We start from the raw sequence: 22,606 nt of genomic DNA, 5'->3' as shown, positions 1-22,606 counted from the left end.
CATTTAATTGTTATAAAGGACTAATATTTAAGTTACTCTTGAATATAACTTTATTACATCTTCTATTGCAAGTTGATGGTCTACTTGATATTGAAGACAAGCAAATGCAAATCACATATGCTTCAGCAAAATAAATGCACATCAGAGTGCAGAGACATGAATCTGCAGGAAAAAGCTCAGATTTGTGACACCGAATGCTTTAACGCTGACTAACCTCTACACTAAGGATTCATGAAAATTATAAAGCTCTACTGACATAATGATTATTCACTAAACATTCTCATAGGAAAATCAGCTAAACTAACACTGAGCAACATTTTTGCCCTGTTTTATATCCCTTTAAAAGCCCTGCTGTTTTTTATGGGGACAAAAATCAGAGAAGAATTTGTTTTGCTAAGGTGTTCGGCCTCTTATAAAAACATCAGTGTGAGGCTAATAATTAAAATCAGAGGGATATGGAAAGTTCTGCAGATTGGGGTTTTCTGTGCGTGGGAGGACAGGATTCTATCATCTCTGACAAAACAAAAACTGTGTTCATGGAACAAACCAAAAAGATGAGCCTCAGTATTATGAATTTCTCAGCAAGGGTGGCTACTGCATTTACTTTTACCACTTGTGTTAGCTGATGGTTAAATGTGAGGTCAGTCTTCCAAAGACAGGTCTTAAATCCTAGTATTATCTGCCATGTCTAATTTTATGTTTCTGAAGCTGCTATCCCTATCCCACAGAGATGGCTATAATATGTGGCGAGATGCTTTCAAGCCCACACAAATCTTGGATAGTTTGTGCAAGAAGAATGCTCTCCCCTCTGCAGAGTACAGAAGAGAGGAGGTCAAAGTGAACAATAAGATCTTCAAGGTCCCTCCTGAAGCTTTCCCTGAAGGTACTCTGGATGTATTTTGATTGAGGGTTACTACTGCCTGTTTAAACAGTTGTATGTTTACAAAGATGAACAAATTTTGCCAGTTTCTTTAACCCTTCTTTAACCATTTTAAAATTGTTTCTGTTCCAGTTCACCAATGTACATATGTATGGATGAAATCTGCCAGCTCACCACTGTAAATGTTGCACAAATTGCCAATTGCTTAAATCACGAGCGAGACTTTATAAAGGGGGATAAGGCAAGGTGTCACACTTATTGATTACATGAGTTAGACATAGAGGTTCGGACACACCATTCGTACAAACACAAATCATCATACACATCATTACACATATACAAAACAACCTTTTCACCCACATATACATCAGATCTAGTTACCAGCAATAGTTGCTCAGTATTAGCCCAGGGTGGCCAACCCAAGCTTATTGAGTAGATGATGATGATTTGAAGATAGCAGATTTGAAGCTGGAGCGTGGTGAACAGATGCTTCTGTGCTCTGATGAAACAGCAGTAGAGAAATAGACTCACCCAACTTGGCATTTTCAAAGTGTTCTTTTATAGGGATTGGCATCCTTTGTTTCAGTGCTTTGGGGTTTTTCCATACCCAGCTTCTGTTTTTGTGGTTGTTCTTCTTTTGTCTTCAGCTTATCTTAGCCTTGGAGTGTTTTTCTTGCCCGTCTGGCAGAATTTCTTCTTCTGTTATCTCCTTTGTGTCCTCGAGCTTCAAAGGGATTCTTCAGCCATTTGTTAGTTAGTTATTGGCTGGTAACTTATGTTTGGTGCCTTGTTGCTTACGTAAACAGTTAAATCTTCTTCTCCCATCTCTATGCCATTCTCTCACCATTCACCCTTTAACACACATTCATACATAAAGGCTATGCAGAGTTCATTCACTTATGTCAAGCAGAAGGATACAAAATGGAGTTTCCAAGTTGCTTACAGGACAAGACTAACATGGTTATATTTTACTACTATTACGTGCTATGTTAACATCAGGTACATTAGTTGAGTTCATGTTACATGTCCCCCCCCATTGACCCTTCAAACATCAGTGATGAATGGGTCATAAACTACATTTGTCTGATAAGAAGATATTTTGTTTTTAATTGCAGTTTTGGATACACTGATTTTATTTAACAACATATATAACACATGTTAAGAAAGAATTTTTTTATTATGATAAACAATATTATTATAGGGTGCAGCATGATATTAAGAATAGCCATCCCTGAAAGAGCCCATTTTGCACTGATGTTTTACCAATGATATGCTAACATTTGTTTGGCTTGTTCTGAAACTTTTAGGATTTTTTTACTTAGATGCAATATAGAAATACTGTGCACGTGTGCATTATTACGAGTGGCAGTGGTTATTTGGGTTATTTGCAAATTTTGCATCAGAAGGTTGAGCAGGGTTGTTTAATTGACTTTTATGGAAACATTAACATTTAGCAAATTGTTATCTTTTATATCTATATCCTGAAATTATTTGTTTTGTGAACTAATATGTGAAATGTGGAGTTTGAATAACAGTGACATTACACATACATTGCTGCATGGGAAATGAAGTGTTTTTTCTTTGTTAAATAATTTGTTTGAGTCCTACCACATACAATTTATTTTATTAAAATACAGTTTGGCTGTGCATATAATTTGGTCTGTGGCCCAGGAAGCTCCAGGAAGGTCCAGATTGTGAACTACCTCCTTGCATTAATGAATAATCAGTCTTTTGAGTAGATGCACTAAGGATTAGTAACTGTTGCTTAAAAAGAAAGCAACAGATTTACAAACTGGTCCCATATTCAACAGATGGGAGTTCCACCAGAAAGGGACTTTGTCTAGAACATCGATCTGAACATGACATCCTTGCCAGTGCCAGAATTGGCCATATTGAGTACCATAATGAAGATCTACCTTTTGTGCAGGTGGTAGTAGTTGAGGTTTAGTCAGTTATTTCCTTAAATGTTTAGTCTGCAAGAGCTTAGTTCAGGGGTTGGCAATGTTTTTGGGAAGCATGCCAAAAACACCCGCACCTTCAATGTATAAAATGTTGGTGTGCCAGGGGTGGACAGCAGAGGAGCCATTAGGGGCCTGATCCTTGTTGTGGTAGCACAGCCCTGGCCCCTTTCCCACTGTCTGCCCCAAGGTGCATGTGCCAAGCAAAATGCCTTCATTTGCCATGCTCTGGTACCCATGCCAGGTGTGCCTACCCCGGCTTAGTTTATTCTTTTCACTGAAGCTACGGCAGATAGTTTCTATTAACACTTCTTTGTGACAAGCAGCCTGTTACTGAGATATGGGACATTCTCTTTTCTGTGTGTGTTTGGTTTTATTTTTAGATGCAGATGTATTTCACGTGAGGCCTTAGGTAAAGCATCTTGTATTTGCTGCAAGTAGTAATGACAAAGGTATACTTAGCAGCTGCAAATTCCACATCCCAAAGATGTGGCCACAGCCTCCTGGTTGTGTTTAGTGCCAAAGAATCAGACTGGTTGTTTCAGTTACCTGATCATCTAGCAGTAGCAGAGAGTCTAACCCAGGGGTGGACAATTATTTTGGACAGAGGCCACTTACTGTTTTGGCAAGCCATCAAGAGTCACATGAAAGGGAGCCCAGGGCAGATTAATATTAATTTTCTAAAGTTTTAGGGGCCCCACGGACCAGATAGAATGGCTTGGTGGGCTGCATCCAGCCCCTGGGCCACATTTTGCCCATCCCTGGTCTAACCAGACCCTTGGATAAGGCTGAGTAACTAAGAGCAGATATGAACCCTAAGGCAGAAAGATAGTCCTGTTCTGGGCTGTTTCCTTTGGCTTCCTTATACAACCAGCCATCATTTCCAGATATGTGCTGGAAGAATAATACAGCCAAACACAAAATGTTGAGCAAGATCTTGTCTGGATGGCAACTTTGTTCCATGGACTATGACTAAGGGATCATCTATCTTGGATCCTGTCCTGACCAGTAGGAAAGAACGGGTGGAAGATGTGAAAATGATAGGAAACTTGGGAGGAAGTGATTACAATATGATAGAATTCATGATTTTAAGATGGGGGAAAGCATGAAATCAGTGGAATTAAGACACTGGATTTCAAAAAAAGCAGATTTCAGTCAATTCAAGGAAAATAATAGGCTTGATGCCATGGGAGAAAACAGACTTAAGGATTAAGGGACCCAGGAGGACTGGAAGCTTCTAAAGGACATGGTATTGGAAACTTAACAAGATGCTATTTCAACACAATCAAAACACAAGAAGAATGGCAAGAGACCACGGCAACGGCACAAGGAGCTTCTACAGCATCTCAAAAACAAAAGGAAAACATACAGGCAATAGAAGGACAGGCAGATTACTGAGAGAGCATACCAGGCAATAGCAAGAACTTGCAGGAACAAAATCAGGGAGGCAAAGGTAAAACTGCAACCAGACAATTAATAAGGATTATTTGGTTAAAGAAAGGGAAAAGATGAGAGTTGAGATAAAGAAAGAGAGAGATTTTGATAGGTCTGAATAAATTCAAGTCAGCAGGGCCTGATGCACTTTACCCCAGGGTACTGAAAGGACTAGCAGAGGAAATCAGATCCTTTGGCAATATTCACCAAAACACAGGAAATGGGTGAGATACCAGAGGACTGGAAAAGGGGCAACATAGTGCTCCTCTTTAAAAAAAAAAAGAAAAAAAAAAAGGAGGACCTCAGAAACTGTAGACTGTCAATACTTGGGAAGCTATTAGAGCATATAAGGAAATCCATTTGTGAGCACCTAGAGGAGGAAAGGTTGATCGTGGGCAGCCAGTACCATCTTGCTACAAATAAATTATGCGAAACAAACTTGATCTCCTTCTTTTGACAAAATAGCTAGGGAATGAAATGGATATAGTGAATCTGGACTTCACTAAGGATTTTGTCAGAGTCCTTCATAGCCTCCTCATTAGCAGATTGAAGAGATATGGGCTAGATAAAACTACTACAGAGTGGATAGACAACACATACAGTAGCCACAAGCGGAAGGTAATTACAAATGGATCCATATCAGAATGGCAGGTTTTGGGTGAAGAGCTACAAGGTCTGCCTGGTGTTATATAGTATGTTTATTAATTACATGGATGCCAGAATAGAAGGCTTCTTGAGGTAATTTGCAGATGTCAAAACTGGAAAGGACTGCAAACATGCTGGAGGGCAGAAGCACAATTCAGAAGAATATTGACCAACTGTAAAACTGGATAGAGCCAGCTAGAGCCGCCCCCTCCCCCCAATTGCTGGGAGATAATGAGCAGAAGTCTGCAGCCTAGAGGAGGTGGATATTGAAAAGGGCCATGTTCAGCAGAAGAATGAAGCAGGACTCCACAACTGGCTTAGTTATGAAATAAGATAAAAGCAGCTGGGATAAGTTTTTATGGAAGGGATATAGAAAGAGGAGTTCTAGATTTCCAGGCAGAGGATGCAGTATGTGGAGTCATGCTTGCTGTGCCCAGGTTGCAGAGCAGAATGAAGGGGTTTAGTTTTCCCATGCTTCTGGGCTTTACTATTTGCCACAAAAGGCTAGAAAGGAATTTTTTCCTCTGCCTGTTGCTACAGATATCAGAGGTTTTTTTCACCTTCTTGGAAGTGTTGGGTCAGCCAAGGCTTGGAATTTTGACTGGGGTGTGTCAGTACTCCTGCTGGTTAGACGATTTTGCCCCTCTGCTCAGGGTCAGACTGACTGCTACCTTTAAGATCAGAAAGGAATTTTACCTCGTGGTCAGCTTGCTACAGACTGCGGGGGGGGCGGGGCGGTTGTCTTCCTTTGTAGCACCAGGGGTGGCCCTCTTCCTTGGTTCACTCAACCTCTGAAGCAGTGGAACACTGATAGCCCTCATCCCCTTGCTTTACCTGTAGCTTTTGGTGTCTTTGGGACAACATGCCTTGTTGTGCGGCAGGGTTGATTGTGTAGTTTTAGAAACAGGTTAAACAAAGACATGTATGGGATGATCCTGCTTTGAACAGGAGGTTAGACAAGATGACCACCTGAAGTCCCTTCAAGCCTTAATTTTCTATAATTCTATGATTGTCTCAGTCCTACTTTGGTTGTGCCAATCTGCATGGGCCTGTCACAAGCTCCACTCTCACTTTGACAGTGAACGAGGCAGGCAACAGCTTTAGCTAGGTTGGATGATCTGAAAAGACGACTAGATATTTGCAGCATATTTACATAGACACAGTCCATTCTTCTGAACACCCACTACTATATGTGCAGTGGAGCCTCTCGAGTGCCTTCAGTGTGGAAACCATAGCCTGCTGGTGTGTCTTTTGTTACCAGCAGAGATCTGGGTATTTAAATGCTGACAAGAAGGTTGAAATCCTGGTTTGGGAGTTTTGCTTTCCACAGTCCTCCTGTTCTGGGGTCTGCAGACTGGTTCTCACTGTCATGTTTCCTTTACTCTCTATTAGTTTGTCTTTACCTAATGGATTTCTCCATCATATTCTGCCTTATTAAAGGTAACTGCCTAGTATTCTGACCTCTTCTCCAGTTGGCTTCCCTTCTTCCTATTCTGCTTTTTCTGTGGAAATGCTTGAGTGTATTTGAAGCACCAGCTTTCTCTTATTTATGGCTATTATTCATGTTTTGGACTCAATCTTATTGGCCAAGGTATTTTTATCTCCTCTCTGCTGTCCTAGAAGCCTTTGTAAAAGACAGGAAAGAAGTGGATGATGATAACTGGGCAGCATATGATGAGCATAAGGCTTTGTATGTCCTGCAGCATTGGGATGAAATGCCAGAATATGGGTACAAATTAGTACCAGAACATGTGGAAGTTCGGTCACTTCACAACCCAGAGAACCCTGGGCTTATGCAGGTAAGAGACACTTGTATTCACACCAGGGTACCTTTGTATCCTGAAGCCTAGAAGACATGCAAGAAAAATATCTTTAGGACACCTGGTCCCCACCCCCATCATTCTGTCTTAGGGATTTGACCAATTCAGCTCGAAATGTCTTAGGTAAGGGGTGCTCAACCTCTGGATCATAGCACTGTGTCTGCCAGCTTGTGGGGCTTCCCATAGATCTGTAAATTTGACGGTGGGAAAATTGGTGGTACTGCCAAATCTCCAGACTCATGGGGAGCCCTGGGCCCTGTGCACTAATTCCCTCCCCCCCCCTTAAAATCAATAAAGATATTTAGCTAAATATTGACCTAATTTCTGAATAATTTAACTCCTGGACCATTGAGTCCAGTTTCCTGCCAATGCAAGTGATCATAAACTAAAGGAATTCCCATACTCACCATCTCAGACCCTCACACAAAATTGCAAGGAACAGTATCATCAATGCTAAGACCACCCTATGATGTGCCACAGATAAAAGCAGGGGATACAAGGGCAATGCTGGTGCACGCCCAATGCCCAATAGGGAAGTAATTAATATATACCCAGAAGACAACCAAACCCTACTCTAGAAAGGAAGGCAAAATCTTTCATCATTCATGCTACACCAATCTGATCTACAGAAAATACTCTTTCCTGCCTCCAGATTTGCTGTTTGCTATGGCTGAGCAGAAAAACAAGACCTTTTAGCCAGAAACCTCTGGGGTTTTTGTATGGGAGGGGGCATCAGTTCATCCAGTCAAAAACTCCCAGCCTTAGCTGTGGTCAGCATCCCAATGCCTCTCAGAGGAAGGCAAAAGAAAAATACCAGTAATGTTCAGAAGGGGCAAATTAGTCCTTCTTGGCTTCCACTAGTGACAGTTGAGCCCTGAGGGTATAGGATTACCATATGCTGTCCATATTACAGAGATACTTTTATATCCCAACCTGGGGATCACAAACACAGCTCCACACACAAACACACTAATAGGAAGGGGAGTTCAGGCCCACTATTCATGCCATCACTTCTATAGATTTGTCCAGGTCAGTTTTAAAGAAATGTAGGTTCTTTTCCTTCACTTTTCTGCTTGGAAGGTTGTTCCGAAATTGCATTCTTCTGAAAGTTAGAAATTTTACTTCTTATCTAAATGTATGTGTAACCAGTTTTTAGCCATTTGAGTCTGTGCTAGGGCTGGTTTTTAGCTTAAAACACTCTTTCCTTTCTCTAATTTTCACCCTACATATATACTTAGAAACAGTGATTACATCACCTCTCAATCCCAGTTTTGCTAAACTAAACCAGATGAGCTTCTTTACATTTTCTTTCACAAGAAAAGATTTTGATCTTAGTGGCCTTTCTTTGAACTTATTTCAGTTTAAGTTCAAGGTAAACCTACATTTTTGGCAAATAAATTATTTGCTAAAAATAAATCTCCAGCTCTAGTTAAAATGCAAGTTAGTTTCATGAAACTGAAACTATAAAGTCTTAGCAATCCTCCAGCATGGGGAAGTTTCCTGAACAGGACTCTGCTTTGAGGCTGGGCATTTGAGTTGGTGTCATCTGAAAAAGACATTTATTGGAGCAGTCTCCATTGTTCATGGGAGTTAATACATAATATACTTTATTAATATAGATTTTGGAGAATCCTTTGAAACAGCTCAGTTTTCTCCTTTCCTCAGGGTTCACTCCACATGTGGATTGACATGTTTCCAAATGATGTCCCAGCACCTCCCCCTGTCAACATTAAGCCACGATTGCCACTCAGGTAAAGACCCCAGTTTCCTGCCCCTTCTGCAGGCAGAGGGAGACCCTGGCACATGACCCTTGAGCGTGCCAGGCTGCAGCCCCTCCATCTCCACCTCCAGAACCTCCTCCTGAGGTTCGGGTTGAATCTTATCCCCACCTTTTTGTTTTTGGTCACCCCAGCCCAGCCCCACCAAGTCCCGGGAGCTCCTGGTCAACCTCTTCCTGGTCCTGGCCAATTGGACCCTGTACTTGACCAGGAAGGAGGCTCTGGTCCGGAGACTGCAGGGCTGCTTTCCTTTCACTTGTCTGTGCACATTTCTGGGCAGAGCATCAGTGGGTGGCATCCACCAACTCCTTGGATGCCTTTGAGGACCAGTGGGTGTGGCCTGGGGGGCTCTGCTCGGTGTCCCCCTCAGGCGCACTCATTTTCATGTTTTGACCCTTTCACCCTCACTTCATTCCTGTCCTGTTTTTTGCCTTTGTTGTCCCAAGTATTTTGTTGTAGAATTCACCCATTAGGTCCCATAAAGTAGGGGCTACTAGTTAGCTAGGTAGGCCTTAGGGCCTACGGTATTTGAATGTTACAAATAGACAGGTAAAGACCTCAGGGCATGGGGCATGAGATGGTGGTCAGAGGTGTCTACAGGTTCACTATTTATAACTGCAGCAGAAGGACAGTTTTTCAGGAAACTAGTTCAGACTTCATCAACAGAGAAGTGTGAATGGAATGAAATGGGCAAGCTAACTGGACAGTGCTAGTCTTGTAGATTGCTAGCTGCCCTACATATGTGCTTCAATTCTGTGATGGTAGGAGCACTGAGGATATGCTGGTGGTGGAAGTGGAGGGTGCATTGAGAGTATGCTGATCACTGTAGACTGGAAGGAAGGGAAGGGATGAATGGGACGTGGATGAGTGGAAAGGAAGGCTTACTTTCCTGGGCTGTTGCTGGTGCCGTAGCAATATTAGCTCTGCTTTGGCAGCAGTAGCCCCATAGCCGTGCTCCCTGGGAGCTGACCTTTATGTCCCGTTCACTTCTTCCCCACCAGTACATATCGTTTGGGCACATAGCTGCACCTGCTTTGGCAAAGACTCCACCGAGGGGGGGGAAACACCATTCTTCTTGCTCTTCTTCCCCCACACCCTCCAGATACACTGCTTGGTGTGGCCTGGCTCCTATGGCCAGGCAGGGGCAGTGCAGGGCTGCAGGCAGGCTGTCAGGCAGTTCTAGTGCTCCTTCACAGTTGGTGCCCAGGGTTCATATCCCACTTGCCCCATCCTAGTTATGCTACTGCCTGCATCCACGTGGCTTGGTGTCAGAGAATGCTGCTTCTGCTTTCTTTACATGGACACGGTTGAGGAGAATTGGCTTTTTTGTTCTGTGTGCTCTGGGCTGAGAGCAAAAGTGCATGACACCAGTCAGGGCTGCATCCATGCAGCTGTCATTCCACAGCTCAGATTAAGCTCCTCAAAAACTGGGACCCAGCCTTAAATCTCATAACCTAAGGTACTACAGTTGTTTCTCTTTGCCCATTAACTAGTTTTGGGCAGGTTGTCAATGCAGTGAGGATTTGATTTAGTTCAGACACTGATTTATGCTTCTGGAATATGCAGAACTGGGTCATGGTCTTGTAGGATAGGCTTTATGCATGGTGCCCTGGGCTCCTGCACCAGGCCCTGGCCTGCATCACAAGGGAAAAACATACTGAAACTCCCACTGTACTGAGCAGATTAAGTGTGGGTGCTGGTGCCATTCCACAGGAGTGGTTTTACTTAGTTCTTGCAAACTCTAAATGAGACTATGCTTTTCTAACCTGACCTTGGGCTTTTCCTTCTCGTAGTTATGAGCTACGTGTTATCATCTGGAATACAGATGATGTGGTTCTTGATGATGTCAATCCAATAACAGGAGAAACCTCCAGTGACATCTACGTGAAAAGGTGAGATGTTTCTCATCAGATGAGTCATTTGTCCTGGTTAGTTTTCCCCCAGTCTCATTTCTGAGCGGCTCCCTACCGCCTCACCTCATCCAGTTTCTGTTCCTTTCTCCCAGGATGGATATTCCCTATATGGTGCATGTAGCTCAGTGGCTGCAGTCCTCAAGAGGACTTTGTACTAACATCCAGCCCAGTCTCATGTTGCTGTGCTGCTGAGCATAGCAGCCCGTATACTCTGGGAATTTGGCCATGACATTGCCTCTTATGATATTATGCCCATTTCTGAATGGTTTGGATTCTAAAAGGTGCAATTCTACTGACATTTTATGTATCAGAAATTAACTGTGTGTCCAGATCTTACTCTTCAAATACCTATTTTTTATTCCTAATTTGATCTTGGAATAGGATTTGCATTTATGAAAATTGCCAGATAGGGAGAAGCCCCTTTAGAATCCTGCACTGCTTATGGCTGTGGCCCATAATAGGCTTTCCACGTTGATGTACTCCCAATTGCCTGGTGAGTCAGTAGAGCATTTAGTTTGCTGAGTATAACCTTTAGCCCCTTGGACCGAGGCTACTAAACAGAAGTCTAATAATGTGGAACACTTTTGGGTAGTAACTAACTTAGCAGTGCTCCCACATGGCAAGGCTTGCTCCTTCCTGTATCCCTGCTACTTAGTGATGCTTGCACTTGGAGCTGCTTTAAAGCATTGGTCAGTGTTAACTGAACTTCTTCTATAGCTGGATCAAAGGGCTGGACCACAACAAACAGGAAACAGATGTTCACTTTAACTCTCTGACGGGGGAAGGTAATTTCAACTGGAGGTTTGTCTTCCGCTTTGACTACCTCCCAACTGAGAAGGAGATCACCTACAAGAAAAAGGACTCCATCTTCTCCTTGGAGGAATCAGAGTTCAGGGAGCCAGCTGTCCTTATCCTTCAGGTTTGGGACTATGACAGGATTTCAGCTAACGATTTTCTAGGTACAGTATCCTACTGAGATGATGGTATCCATGTGTCCAGCTTGTTCCCGCTTCTCTGGAGCTTAGAAGAAGGTGTCTTTTAGGGCCTGTGTACACTAGAAGACTTGACTGGTAGATCTGTACCAGGCATCAATTAGTAGAGGCTCACCTTGTACCACCCAGAGTTCCATAGCTTATCACATCAAGGATTAGGTTTAAGCAGTTCCAATCAAATCTGGTCACTGAGTATAATATGCCATAATGGACAAAGCCCCTATAGCTGTTCAATTGCATTTGCAGTCAGTTTTTTGCTAGCACAGCTCTGTCAGCCAGAGGATGTTTTTTGATATCAATAATGAAGTTGACAAAACTTCACAATGCAGATCAGGCCCAGTGTAGAGAGACTGAGGTGCAAGAAGCTTACTTGGCTGTGCTTGTATTTATAGGCCCCTTTGTTCCACTTAGAGTTGTTGCCCACAGACTCCCTGGACCTGGTTGGGCTTCAGCCTTCCTGTGTCATTTGAATTAAATCCCTTCCTTAAAACTAGCCATTGTTTTCTTCACTGCTCTCTCAACTTTTTAAGCATATTTATTCCATACTTAACAGAGGGTAAATAAGCAGTTTCCTTTCAGGTTGTTACTGTGAATAGTGATAGTCATGGTTTCCTCAGCTCCTTCCTGCTGCCTTAGTTCTATCTGCTGCAGATGCTGAGCCCTCTGCTGCTCCTGAAACACTTCTGTATAAAGAGGATACGCTGGGTTTGATTGCTAGGGAAAGCCTTCCAACAAAGGACAGGGGCCTGTAATACTGATGGTATTCAAGTGCCAGCATGGCAGACATAACTTAGGGGACAAGGGATGTGTACACTTGGTTGGGTTTTGTGCCCTGTCTTGACATTGACCTGCTTTGTAACCATGACCAAATCCTTTTTCCTGCCTGAGACTTAGCTTCTCTGTCTAGAAATAAGGAAAATGCTGTTGAGGACCTTTTGCCAATTGTTTTAAAACTCTGAGTAGAAACTACTCAGGGTTGTGCAGGAGCACTACTGTCACTGTCTGGACTGAGATGGGGGGTAAGCTAAGCAAGTGTCAAGGCTGGCCTCACATCCAACATGAATTTCCATGAACGATAAACTTTGAGGCCCACTCTTCCTTTCCTGTATTTTCAGGGTCGGTTGAGTTGAAATTGAATGATATGGTACGGGCAGCCAAGACCTCTGAGCAATGCACTATTAAGATGGCCAAGGAAAAAGCCACTCCCCGCTTCTCCATCTTCCGAAATAAGCGGATGAGAGGCTGGTGGCCTTTTATTAAACTGAAAGATCAAGAGGATGAAGAGAGGGAGGAGAGAGAGGCCAAGGAGAAGAAGAAGAAGAAAAAAAAGTGGAACAAGTCGGTCAAGCCAGAAGACATTGAGTTTACAGACCCTAGTGGGAACAAGTACATTTTGACGGTAAGGAGGAGTGTTCCTGAACAGGAAAGTAAGGGACCTTACTTTAGAGCTGCTGTTCCCATCAAGGTGTGACAGCACTGCCTGCTGTGTTTTGGGCATGTGACACTTGCAGTTGTACTCTTCTCAAACCAAGTATTACCTCAGCAATTTGGCCTCTACCCCAACCTTGTGCAGATGTTATTTTTTAGCTGAGTAGAGTCTGCTGGAGCCAGTAGTAACCATAGGAGAGGGGGGCGTTAATCCTAAGGCCTCGCGGAGCAGGGTTGGGGCATATGTCCCTTTTGGGGAAGAAACACCTTTTCCTTGAGTAATGGACCACATAAATATGCTTACATGTAGATTTGCTTGTTCCTTGAGCCTTTGACTGGAGTCCTTTTGTCTTAGTAATACAGAACATGCCCCAGTTCCTCCTGCCTCCCTCTGAGGAGATAAAGGGCAATGCATATTTCCCATGTCCCAGTCCCTCTCAACTTTTTGGCTTTGAGGGAGTGGTCTATTAGTCTGTGTTTAACATAATAACCATTTTCTAGGTTAGACCATAGGTCCATCTAGTCCAGTATACCATCTTTCACAGTGGCCCTTGAGTCCCAGGGCTTTGTCTCTCTGGTTCTAGACAGGCTTATTTAGATGTTTCACCCAGATCTGCACCCTCTTCATCTCCCAGTCTGAACACTGGATGGCTCTCAGAGGTAGATCCAGGAGGCACATCCTTATCCACAGTAGGAAGGAGTCTATTTAGCGGACAAAATGACAGGTTTTATTAGTTATTTGAAGCACATTACTCTAAATAATTCTTCCCGTTCCAGTATTTTAGCCAATTTTCTAAAAGAATATGGGCTTATTTCGGAGTGCAATCAAAGTATCTGACAGCCAGCACAACCTACCATATGGTACTGGATGACTTACGTGTATTTTTTTATCTGGACACTTGGATTTCTCAAGGGCATAGCCAAAATATTTCCTGCCCTACAGTGAGACTTAAATATGGTTCCTATAGCCTTTATGGGTCTCCCTTTCAAACAAATGGCAGTAGCCTCCCTGTTCCACCTAATTAAGACAGTACCATTTCTGGTAGTGATTACCACAGTGAGACATGCTCCTGAGAATAAAGTCCTCCTGGTACATCCTCCACATACCTCTAGAATAGAGTGGTCTTATGGTTCTTGCCAATGTTCTGTGAATTCCACCTGGGTCAGCAGGTCTTCTCAAAAGCTCATGCTTCTCAAGCAGTATCACCTCTGGACTCAGTGTTAAGAGGACATTAGCCTACTACACACTGTAGCAGGCTCCTCAGAGGCACTAAGTTAATCTGTTGTCTCCTAGAGTTCAGTTCCTGCCTGCCTGCTCAATCAACCACCCAAATACCTGGTTTTCCTGCCATGCCTTTGATGTTGCTAATGGTCCTATAGGGCTCTATGCAAGTCCTTATGGTCCTACAGGGCTCTATGCAGGGTGCCTCTCAGGCACCCCTGTGGCCTCCATGTCACCCTCCATAGCTACAACACAGTCCTCCAGTTCCAGCATAAATTCAACACAAATACAAGCAACCACTTTCAACAAAAATCTCCCCCAACTCTGGGCATTTGAGAGGAAACTGTGGAGTGAAATTTATACACCACTCTTAATCTTTCAGTGACGGGAGGGATGCAGAGCTAGAGCACCTTCCACAGATACTATAGGCAAAAGAAGTCTTTGGTTAAAAACTCAGGGGCTGAGCAGACCTGCAGGTGAGAATGCATATGTGTGCTTGTGTATGATGAATCTTGATTCTAGTTATTGGTAAGAAATATCATTTTCCCTTCTCTTAGTCCCCTGGCTCAGGCAGTCTCCTGCATGTACTGGCTCCAGAATCCTCTTCTGCTCTGGTCTGGAGAGAAGTTGGCCCTGGTTCCTCTGTGAGCAAACATAGGAGAGGGAGTAGGGACAGTGTCCCCAAGCATATAAAGTACCACACAGCAGGCACAGTAGTGAGATTTAGCCCCAAGGTCAGCAATCTCACCACCTGAAGGCAGAGAATTGACTCCTGGAGTTCAAATGGGCATGCAGCTGGTCAAGGGTTATAATATTTGGTAAAGGATGTGAAGCCAGGATCTGAAGTTCACCATAATTCAATGAATATTTTGAGTATCCTGGAGTTTACTAAATAGATTCATTCTATTTTACCCTATGATATGGATGAATTGTCCAAAAGCTTTATCCGACAGTGGGAAAGGGGCCAAAAGAGACAGAGGGATTAAGCGTGTAAGTGGAACAACTTACTGGAAATATGGGAAAGCTACTGAGATCAAATGAGAGAGAACTGAGCACAGACCCCAGGCAGCACCCACTGCTCAGCAGCTATCTGGGGAGAGAGTGGGCATTACCTAGTGAAATTATGCAAGAATATGTGCCTGTTATAGTGCTTGGAATAAGAATTCCTCAGTCAACTTTCCTGCTCTGAAACTGCTAGAACAGGGGTTCAATCTTTTTTAAGCAGGGTACCTCTTCTGTTGGGAGCTGGGGGGTACTGACAACTGGCTGGAGGGGGCACCGGGGGGGATGCTGACAGATGGCCAGATGCAAAGCCAGTGGTGTGGGGAGTTCACACAAGGCCACCACCGCAATCTGTACACTCCATGTTGCTGCCAAACTCTCCTGTCCTGCACCTGAGTATCCCCGCTTCTCCATACTGCCAGCTTCACATCTGGCCGGCCATCAGTGCTGCTTCCCCCCCACCGGTGGTAGCATGGGGAGCTCGCACGCATGGGGGTGGGGGTGAAGGGCAGGGGAGGACCCTGGGGAAAAAAGGCCAGGGGAAAAGCTGAGCACAGGCGGGGGGAAAGCACCTCCTCCCCCGTCCCGTGACTGTGCCCCACACTGCAGCCGCTCGCAGCCCACCTGGGGCTGCCCATGCCTGCTCTGGACAGTGCTGCGCAGGCTGCGAGCAGCTGCAGCAGGGAGTGACAGCCACGTTGCAGGGGAGGGGCCACTTCCCCACTGCCCACATGCTCAGCTTTTCCCTGGGCTCCTTCCCTGCTCCTTCCCATCGCAGAGGAAAGTCATCCTTCCCCCTCTCCGTTGCGAGTGCTCCCTGCTGCAGCTGCTCACAGCCCACACAGGGCTGTCTGGAGCAGGCACAGGGAGCCCAAGGCAGGCTGCGAGCGGCTGCAGTGTGGGGCGCTGGTTATAGGGTAGGCAAGGACTGCTTCTCCCCCTCTCCCCCTGCACTCAGCACCAGCTTGTAACCTGGCCCCACTGCCATCCTAGGCCTTGTGCCGGCTCTGGTCTCGCCCATCAGGGCTGCACATGATGACAGCAGCTGCAGCCCCCCTGCTTGCCACACCAGGCAGTGTTTGCCATTGCTGCCTGTAGGCTGCCCAGCACGCAAGCTCCAGGTGGCCAGCAGCAGCCAACACTGCCAGGCAGCAAGTGGGGGGCTGCAGCTGCTGCTGCCATGCACAGCCCTGATGGGCAAGCCCAGAGCCGGCGCAGAGCCCAGGCTGGCAGCAGGGCCAGGTTACAAGCTGGTGCTGAGCACAGGGAAAAGTGGCCCTTCACTCACCCTGTGGCCGGCGCCCCACGCTGTAGCCACTTGCAGCCCACATGGGGCTGCTTGTGTCTTCTCCAGACAGCCCCATGTGAGCTGTGAGCACAGGGAGCGCCAGCCATGGGGTCGGTGAGGGTCCACTTTTCCCTGCTCTCAGCACCACCTTCTTCCCTGCCAGCAAGCAGGGGGTTGGGGCTGTATGCTGCCCCCTGCCTGTACCATGGGGCTGGGGGGCACTGGGAGCCAGTGGGAGTCCAGGGCCCACACCAGTGTCCTGGGTCCAGTGTTGGCAGGTCCCAGAGCAGGGTGGCAGGAGCACAGAGTCCCAGCCAGCAGGGGTTCTATGGACCTGGGCCAGCTCCCCCCTCTCCCTGCTGGTGTAGCCCAGCTCAGCTCCACAGACCCCTGCCAGCCTGCACCCCACTTTGGGCCCCACCAATGCTGGCTCTGGGACACTGGTCCCAAGCTGGAGACCAGGGGGCAGGGCACCTGTCAAGGGGCGGGCTACCCATGCAGCCCTCAACAGTTTGCCAAAACTGGGTATGCAGTCCTCCACCTGAAATAACTGCCCACCCCTGATCTATCACAGTGCCCAGCAGTGGTGTGGAGTGATAGAATGGCAGCGGTGGCCCCAGGCGGCTGTCAGCAACACTCCCCCTCTCCAGGCCAGCTGGCTGGACATGAAGCTGATGGCACAGAAAATAGGGGGTACTTAAGTGTGGAGAAGTGGCGTGCATTGGCAATGTGGAGTGATGGATAGTGGTGGCAGTCCTGCCACCTGTGCCACCACTTCCCAAGCACCCCTGCTTCTCCATGCTGCCACCACGTACCCCCAGGGCATTCCCAAGTACCTCCAGGGGTATGTGTACCCCCAGCTGACAAACCCTGTGCTAGAAGGTCATCTTGGATAATGCTAAAGTTCATGTGACCAGGGCCCAGGGACTTTGTAGGGCCATGGACTGGGAATGTGAAGCTCAGCAGATGTAGGAAGCAATCTGGTCAGAAGTTCAGGAAGAGACTGGAAGAGACGGACAAGGGGCTTCAACCTTGCACACTGCAGACAGAATTGTGTCAAGGTCATCTCTTTCTACAAAAAGAAAGGAATATCAATTGTAGATGCCAGTAGTGAACCAGAGCTCACAGCTCCATTGGAAGAGGCATTAGTGGGGGCCCCAGCTGACTAAGAATGAGTGCTGGGCTGTGTTTGCAAAGGTGGAAGGCCATGTTCTCTCCAAGCTGGCACTCGGCTAGTGGATTTTGATTTGGTATATTGGCTTCGTAGCTGTTCGAGAGGCTTCATAGCTGTTTTTAGCTAGGGATGCAACTCAGTAGAAAAAATGGAGCCAGAGAGGTCTGTCTTCGGTGGTTGGTAACTGGAGATGGCAATAATTGCTTTGCATACTTACAAGACATCTTGCAAAGACATTTACCTAGTCCTGGTAGACTATGCAGTCTGCTGAGTTTGTCTATAAAACACCAGTGTGGGTTCTGAAGCAACGCAACATGTTTGCCTTAAATTTGTTTGTTTGTAGGGTAAGGTGGAAGCTGAGTTTCAGCTGCTGATGGTGGAGGAGGCTGATAAGAGCCCTGTTGGTTTGGGACGAAAAGAACCTGAACCCCTGGAAAAGCCTAAGTGAGTATCACTGTCCAATCTAGAAGAGGCACTGGAATGGTTCAGCTGGTGTATGATGCCAATACTGCTCTCACTATGCGTCTCATTATTCACAAGCACTTAGAGAAGGGGCAGGTTTTGCATGACTGTGAAATCAAGGCTGCATACACACATTCAAATAATCTGGGAGAATTATCCCAGGCTTGTTCTCCTGATAGAAAAACTTACCCAGAGTCCCATGTAAAGACATTTACGTATTGAGGCCCTGAAGAGTGGAGAGCTTGCAGTGCTGACAGTGTAGCTAGGGGTAGGGGGCCCTGTGCCCTCAGCATATTCTGCAGGCTCCCTTAGCATATTCTGCAACAGCTGTCAGAAGTGTGTAGGGCATCTCTGATTGGCTTACTTAGACTGCCCATGGTCAATCTGTGCTTCCCTGCAATACAGTATAGAGATTGTGAAGGAGGCATGGAGCAGCAGAATCCAGTGAGTGACACATTGTTTCTCTGGGGGGATGAGGGGGAGTGCAGTGGGGTGCTGGAGAACTATGATCTCTTTTGAGAGAAGCCACGGTATGTAGACATTCACTGACCCAAGAAAAACTCTCCTAGATGTGATTTAACCTGGTTGTTCCCAGGTTATTTTTCTTTTGGAGTAGTGTTTTTTACTCTGGAAGAAGCCAGAAAATCTGTACACTGATGGTTTTTTCTGGGAGGCAGCAACTCTCCCAGGAGAAATTGAATGTCTGTTATGAAGCCCAAGATCAGAATCAAGAGAAAATGAGCTGTTGGAGAACATGTGAGGCTGAGGCTCTGGTGTTATATTTAACTTCAGGAGACAAAGTGGGCCCAGAGGGTCAGAAGTGGTAACCTGACCCTTTCACTACAACAGTGAATAAGGTTTGAAGTTTCAGGTACTGACACTTAAGCCTGCTTAGTTCTGTACAAACACTCTAGAATGTTTGTGCCAAAATTAGCCATTTAGGCTGCTTGCAGACATTAAAAAAACCGAAAAGGGTGCTTTACTTTAAACTCAGTGCACTCCTGTGCTGAGCCCAGCACATACCCGGAAGAAGCAGCCTGTTAGCTGGGCCCAGCTCACACAACATCTGTATAGATTAGGAGCTTTAGTGGGGCTTTTTTGGCACTTACAAAGGAAGCATCAAGAGCTATTGGTAGCTTAAGAAACAAAACATGATTGAATCAGCTTTGGATAAAAGCACCAGAGAGCCCTGCTGAAGCACCCAATCTATACAGAGGCTTCAGAGCTGAGTTGAACTAACGCTCTGCTTCTTCCAGTACAGCATGGAGGCATTTTTCATGTCTGTCAGCAGCCTTAACGATTAGATTGTGCAAGAGAAAAAGAAGTGGGGGAAAAAGCATTTTGAACCTGAAATTGAATGCTTATTCAAGAGAGATTTAATGAAAACCAATTAAATAAAAGTCGTTAAGGAGAGGATGGGCAGTTAGAGTCTCATTCTGGTCATTTTAAGGCAAGAAGACCTAGATGAATTGTCTATCTCATTGTGCTAGTGTTACCTTGCAGTGTGGACCGTCTCAAGATCAGCTGAAAAGGTGGAAGAGAGGGTGTTGGTGTGGCATTCAAAATACACAAAGAGAACAAAATTAGATTTTAAGAAAATAGGGTCCTGGTTGGTCTGGTGGTGGTAGTAAGGTGCCCTCAGTAGTTTGCTGGTCTCAATGTCCTCCTAATGGTTGAAGTGCATCAACAAAAGACAAGGTCTCTGGAATGGAGCAATAGGAGAGATTTTATTTTCCCCCAGAGAATCTGTTCTATTATTTTGGTTCTCAAAGTTTCTCTTGTTAAGGTTTCAAAAAGGGAATATATGGGTAGAATAGCTCTTTCCCTCATTTCATTGACCAGTTAGGTCTAGTTAATGATGCACAATTATTATTCATTCATTTCCAGTCCAAACATTCTTTTGTTTAGCAGTTTGGGCTCAACACAGTGCTTGAGTGGTGTCAAGTCTTTGAAATTGCAGTCTTTCTGCTTATTTTTTATACCACTTTCTGTCGCTGTTTATTGTTACAGGTTACTGCAACTGTGACAGGCTCATTGTCACCAGGGTGGCTGTGATGCCCCCTAGTGGCCCTGTTGCTTCTGCCTGGCTCAAACTCTAGTGCCACTCTCTACATTACTCTCCTGCCATGCCTTTTTCTTAAATATTATAAGTTGATTCAGAGAAGCTTCCACCAGGCCTTAGAGTGAGCCCTAATCCCAGTAAGTTCCCAGTTGGTTTCTCCTGAGACCCCAATGGCCTCAAACCAGCCCTCAGGCTTGGTAAAAATCCCTCTCAGCCCAACTTGGCCCCTGTAGCATACTGGGAGCTTTAAGGGCAAATTGCATGGCTCCTTCACCTCCCCTATACTGTGCCCCAAGCCTCACAGATGTTCTCGATCTTTCTTTTTATACACTTGTCCTCCTTTGGGCCCTTGGACCCCCTGGTCCCTTACTCGGTCTCCCTTGGCACTGTCAGACCCTTGATCCCACATGCGGGCCCTCCTCTGGGCTCTTGGACCTTTTGAGTTTTGGGTCTGAGCCTTTTTTTAGACTCCTGGGCTCCTTACTGGGGCAGAGTCTCAATCTGAGACTCCTAGGTTACTGGTCCTCTAAGTAGGCCTTGAGCCTGCCCCAGCAGAGCTCAAGGCTAAACCACCAAGCTAGCTCAAATAAACAAGAAACTTTGCAGAGGGCCTCTCCCCTCTAGGGGTTTCACATAAACAATGACCAGTCACCTGTAAACCCAGTCTTTCTTAGCGCAGGGGACGTGCCTCAGTTCCCAGCCTGCAGGGCTGTCCAGCAATATTCAGTCCCTTCAGGAGCCCTGCAGCCAGGAGCTCCTCACCTGATTGCTGGAGAGAGACTGCCTGAATGGTAGAGGCTCTGGGCTTATATAGCACCAGCCTGGGCCCTATTCTGGTCAAGTGAGTCCTTCATTAGCTCCCCTCTGCTGCCTGCAAGCAGCTTCTCTGGCTGCTTGCTCTTTTAAAGGAGCAGGCACATCCTAATGCCCTGCTACAGCAACATTTAAGAAATACACCTAATTTCCATAGGTGGGGGCACAATAGGGAGGATTTATAGGGTCCAGTTATTAAAACAGAGGGCACAATCCCTGGAATGGAACTGTCCCAGGTGAAGTTGTGGGTGAAGTTACCAGGATGGAACTACTCTGATATATTTATCAAGACAGTTATGCCATTTTAAATCTAAAAGAGAGTTGTAATAGCACCCAAGTTAGGTTTTCTACTGATTTCAATAAAATCTAGTTCAAACTATGCAGATTTAAGATGGAGAGCAAATCAGGCCATAGTTAGCTGTCTTAGTGGCTCAGTTGCTTGAAAGAGTCGTGAACTACAGTATGTCCTGCCAGATTTTTCACTTGTCCTGTAGCTATGTGCAATCAGAAGGAGGAAGGTGAAAATTCTCTGCCCTTTCCCCAGTGAAAGATATGCTTGCTTAGGAGACAGCTGCTACAAAAGGTGGGGTCTTTTTCTGAAGGAGGGCAGGGGGACACAGGCACTTACTACATCTTGACAATCATGGGGTTTTGGCTAATCTGAATGGACTAGGCACCTAGCTATTTTCAAATAATGAGAAACACCAGCTGCTATATACTATAGATTTCTGGGGCTATCAGGTGTACAGGGATGAAGATGTTGTTGCCTCTGCATTGTCTGGAGTTCCTTTTTCTTTCTGTTTCAGCCGCCCAAAAACATCTTTCAATTGGTTTGTGAATCCCATGAAGACCTTTGTCTTTTTCATCTGGAAGCGATACAAGAAGTACATCATTGCTTTATTTATTATTGCCATTCTGACCATCTTCCTGGTCCTTCTAATCTACACCATGCCTGGATATATTAGTGAGAAGATCATCAATGGCTAAGTGATTTCAGAGAGTGGACTCTGTAGGGGGAGATAGCAGTTGCTCTAGAAATCAACTCTGTACAAAAGCAAGTCTACAAATGTCTAGTGGAGCTTAGGGTTGCCTCTGGAGGGAGGGGAATGGAGAAGAAACCAATTTAGACCACTCATATTTAACAGCTGTGATGTAGTGCAAACATAGCACTCTTCAGAGCAGAGTTATCATTATTTCAATAAATACCTTATTCTTCTTTTCTGAGAGGGAACTTTTGTAGCTGGGGCTCTGGTTCTTGGGATCCTTGTAGCCAAAATCATCCTCTGCCTTGCTTGATCTCTGTAAAGGAGCCTCTCTGATAGCAAGGGCAGTAGAGGTATTGATTTCCAGGGATCCAGGTTTTCTGTTTGCTGTGGAAAAATGTGGTTTTTTCCTTTAAAGGAGAAAAGCACGGGAAACCGTGGGTTTCCCTTTGAAGGCTGATAGAGTTCTATGCACATGGCCAACAATACAGCCAGGCAACATGGTGGAGAGCAGCTCCCCCAGCTGGCTGCAGGTAAGTCTGTGTGGGAGGGTAACATGTGATGCTTGGGGGGGTGGGTGAGGCAGATTGAGGAAGCGGCTACTTGTGCCAGGCCCACACAGTGAGGGAGGGAGTGAGGCAGAGTTGGTGGCTGGGACTGGGACTGGAGGTGCTGCCCAGTTGGGGTGGTGCACAGTGCCTGGGGCCAGGGTGGGAATGCATGGCCATGAGACCCAGGCAGGGAGTGGGATG

The 22,606-nt window shown here is 45.6% G+C and overlaps 1 protein-coding gene across 1 annotated transcript in view; it reads left to right on the top strand.

Annotated features, from left to right (window-relative positions):
* Positions 1 to 22,092, top strand: part of LOC149856500 (fer-1-like protein 4) — a 120,551-nt gene extending 98,459 nt beyond the window's left edge. The window contains exons 38-45 of the mRNA XM_090065282.1: positions 729 to 883; positions 6,538 to 6,716; positions 8,403 to 8,488; positions 10,309 to 10,407; positions 11,146 to 11,387; positions 12,536 to 12,819; positions 17,878 to 17,978; positions 21,678 to 22,092. Of these exons, the coding sequence (XP_089921408.1) occupies positions 729 to 883; positions 6,538 to 6,716; positions 8,403 to 8,488; positions 10,309 to 10,407; positions 11,146 to 11,387; positions 12,536 to 12,819; positions 17,878 to 17,978; positions 21,678 to 21,858 (1,327 nt within the window). The 3' untranslated portion in view covers positions 21,859 to 22,092. The remainder of the gene's footprint in view (positions 1 to 728; positions 884 to 6,537; positions 6,717 to 8,402; positions 8,489 to 10,308; positions 10,408 to 11,145; positions 11,388 to 12,535; positions 12,820 to 17,877; positions 17,979 to 21,677) is intronic.
* Positions 22,093 to 22,606: the final 514 nt, after the last annotated feature.

The sequence above is a fragment of the Crocodylus siamensis genome, chromosome 10, assembly GCF_052110815.1.
Source record: "Crocodylus siamensis isolate JL-2025a chromosome 10, ASM5211081v1, whole genome shotgun sequence".
NCBI lineage: Eukaryota > Metazoa > Chordata > Crocodylia > Crocodylidae > Crocodylus > Crocodylus siamensis.
This window is presented reverse-complemented; position numbering and strand designations above follow the sequence as displayed.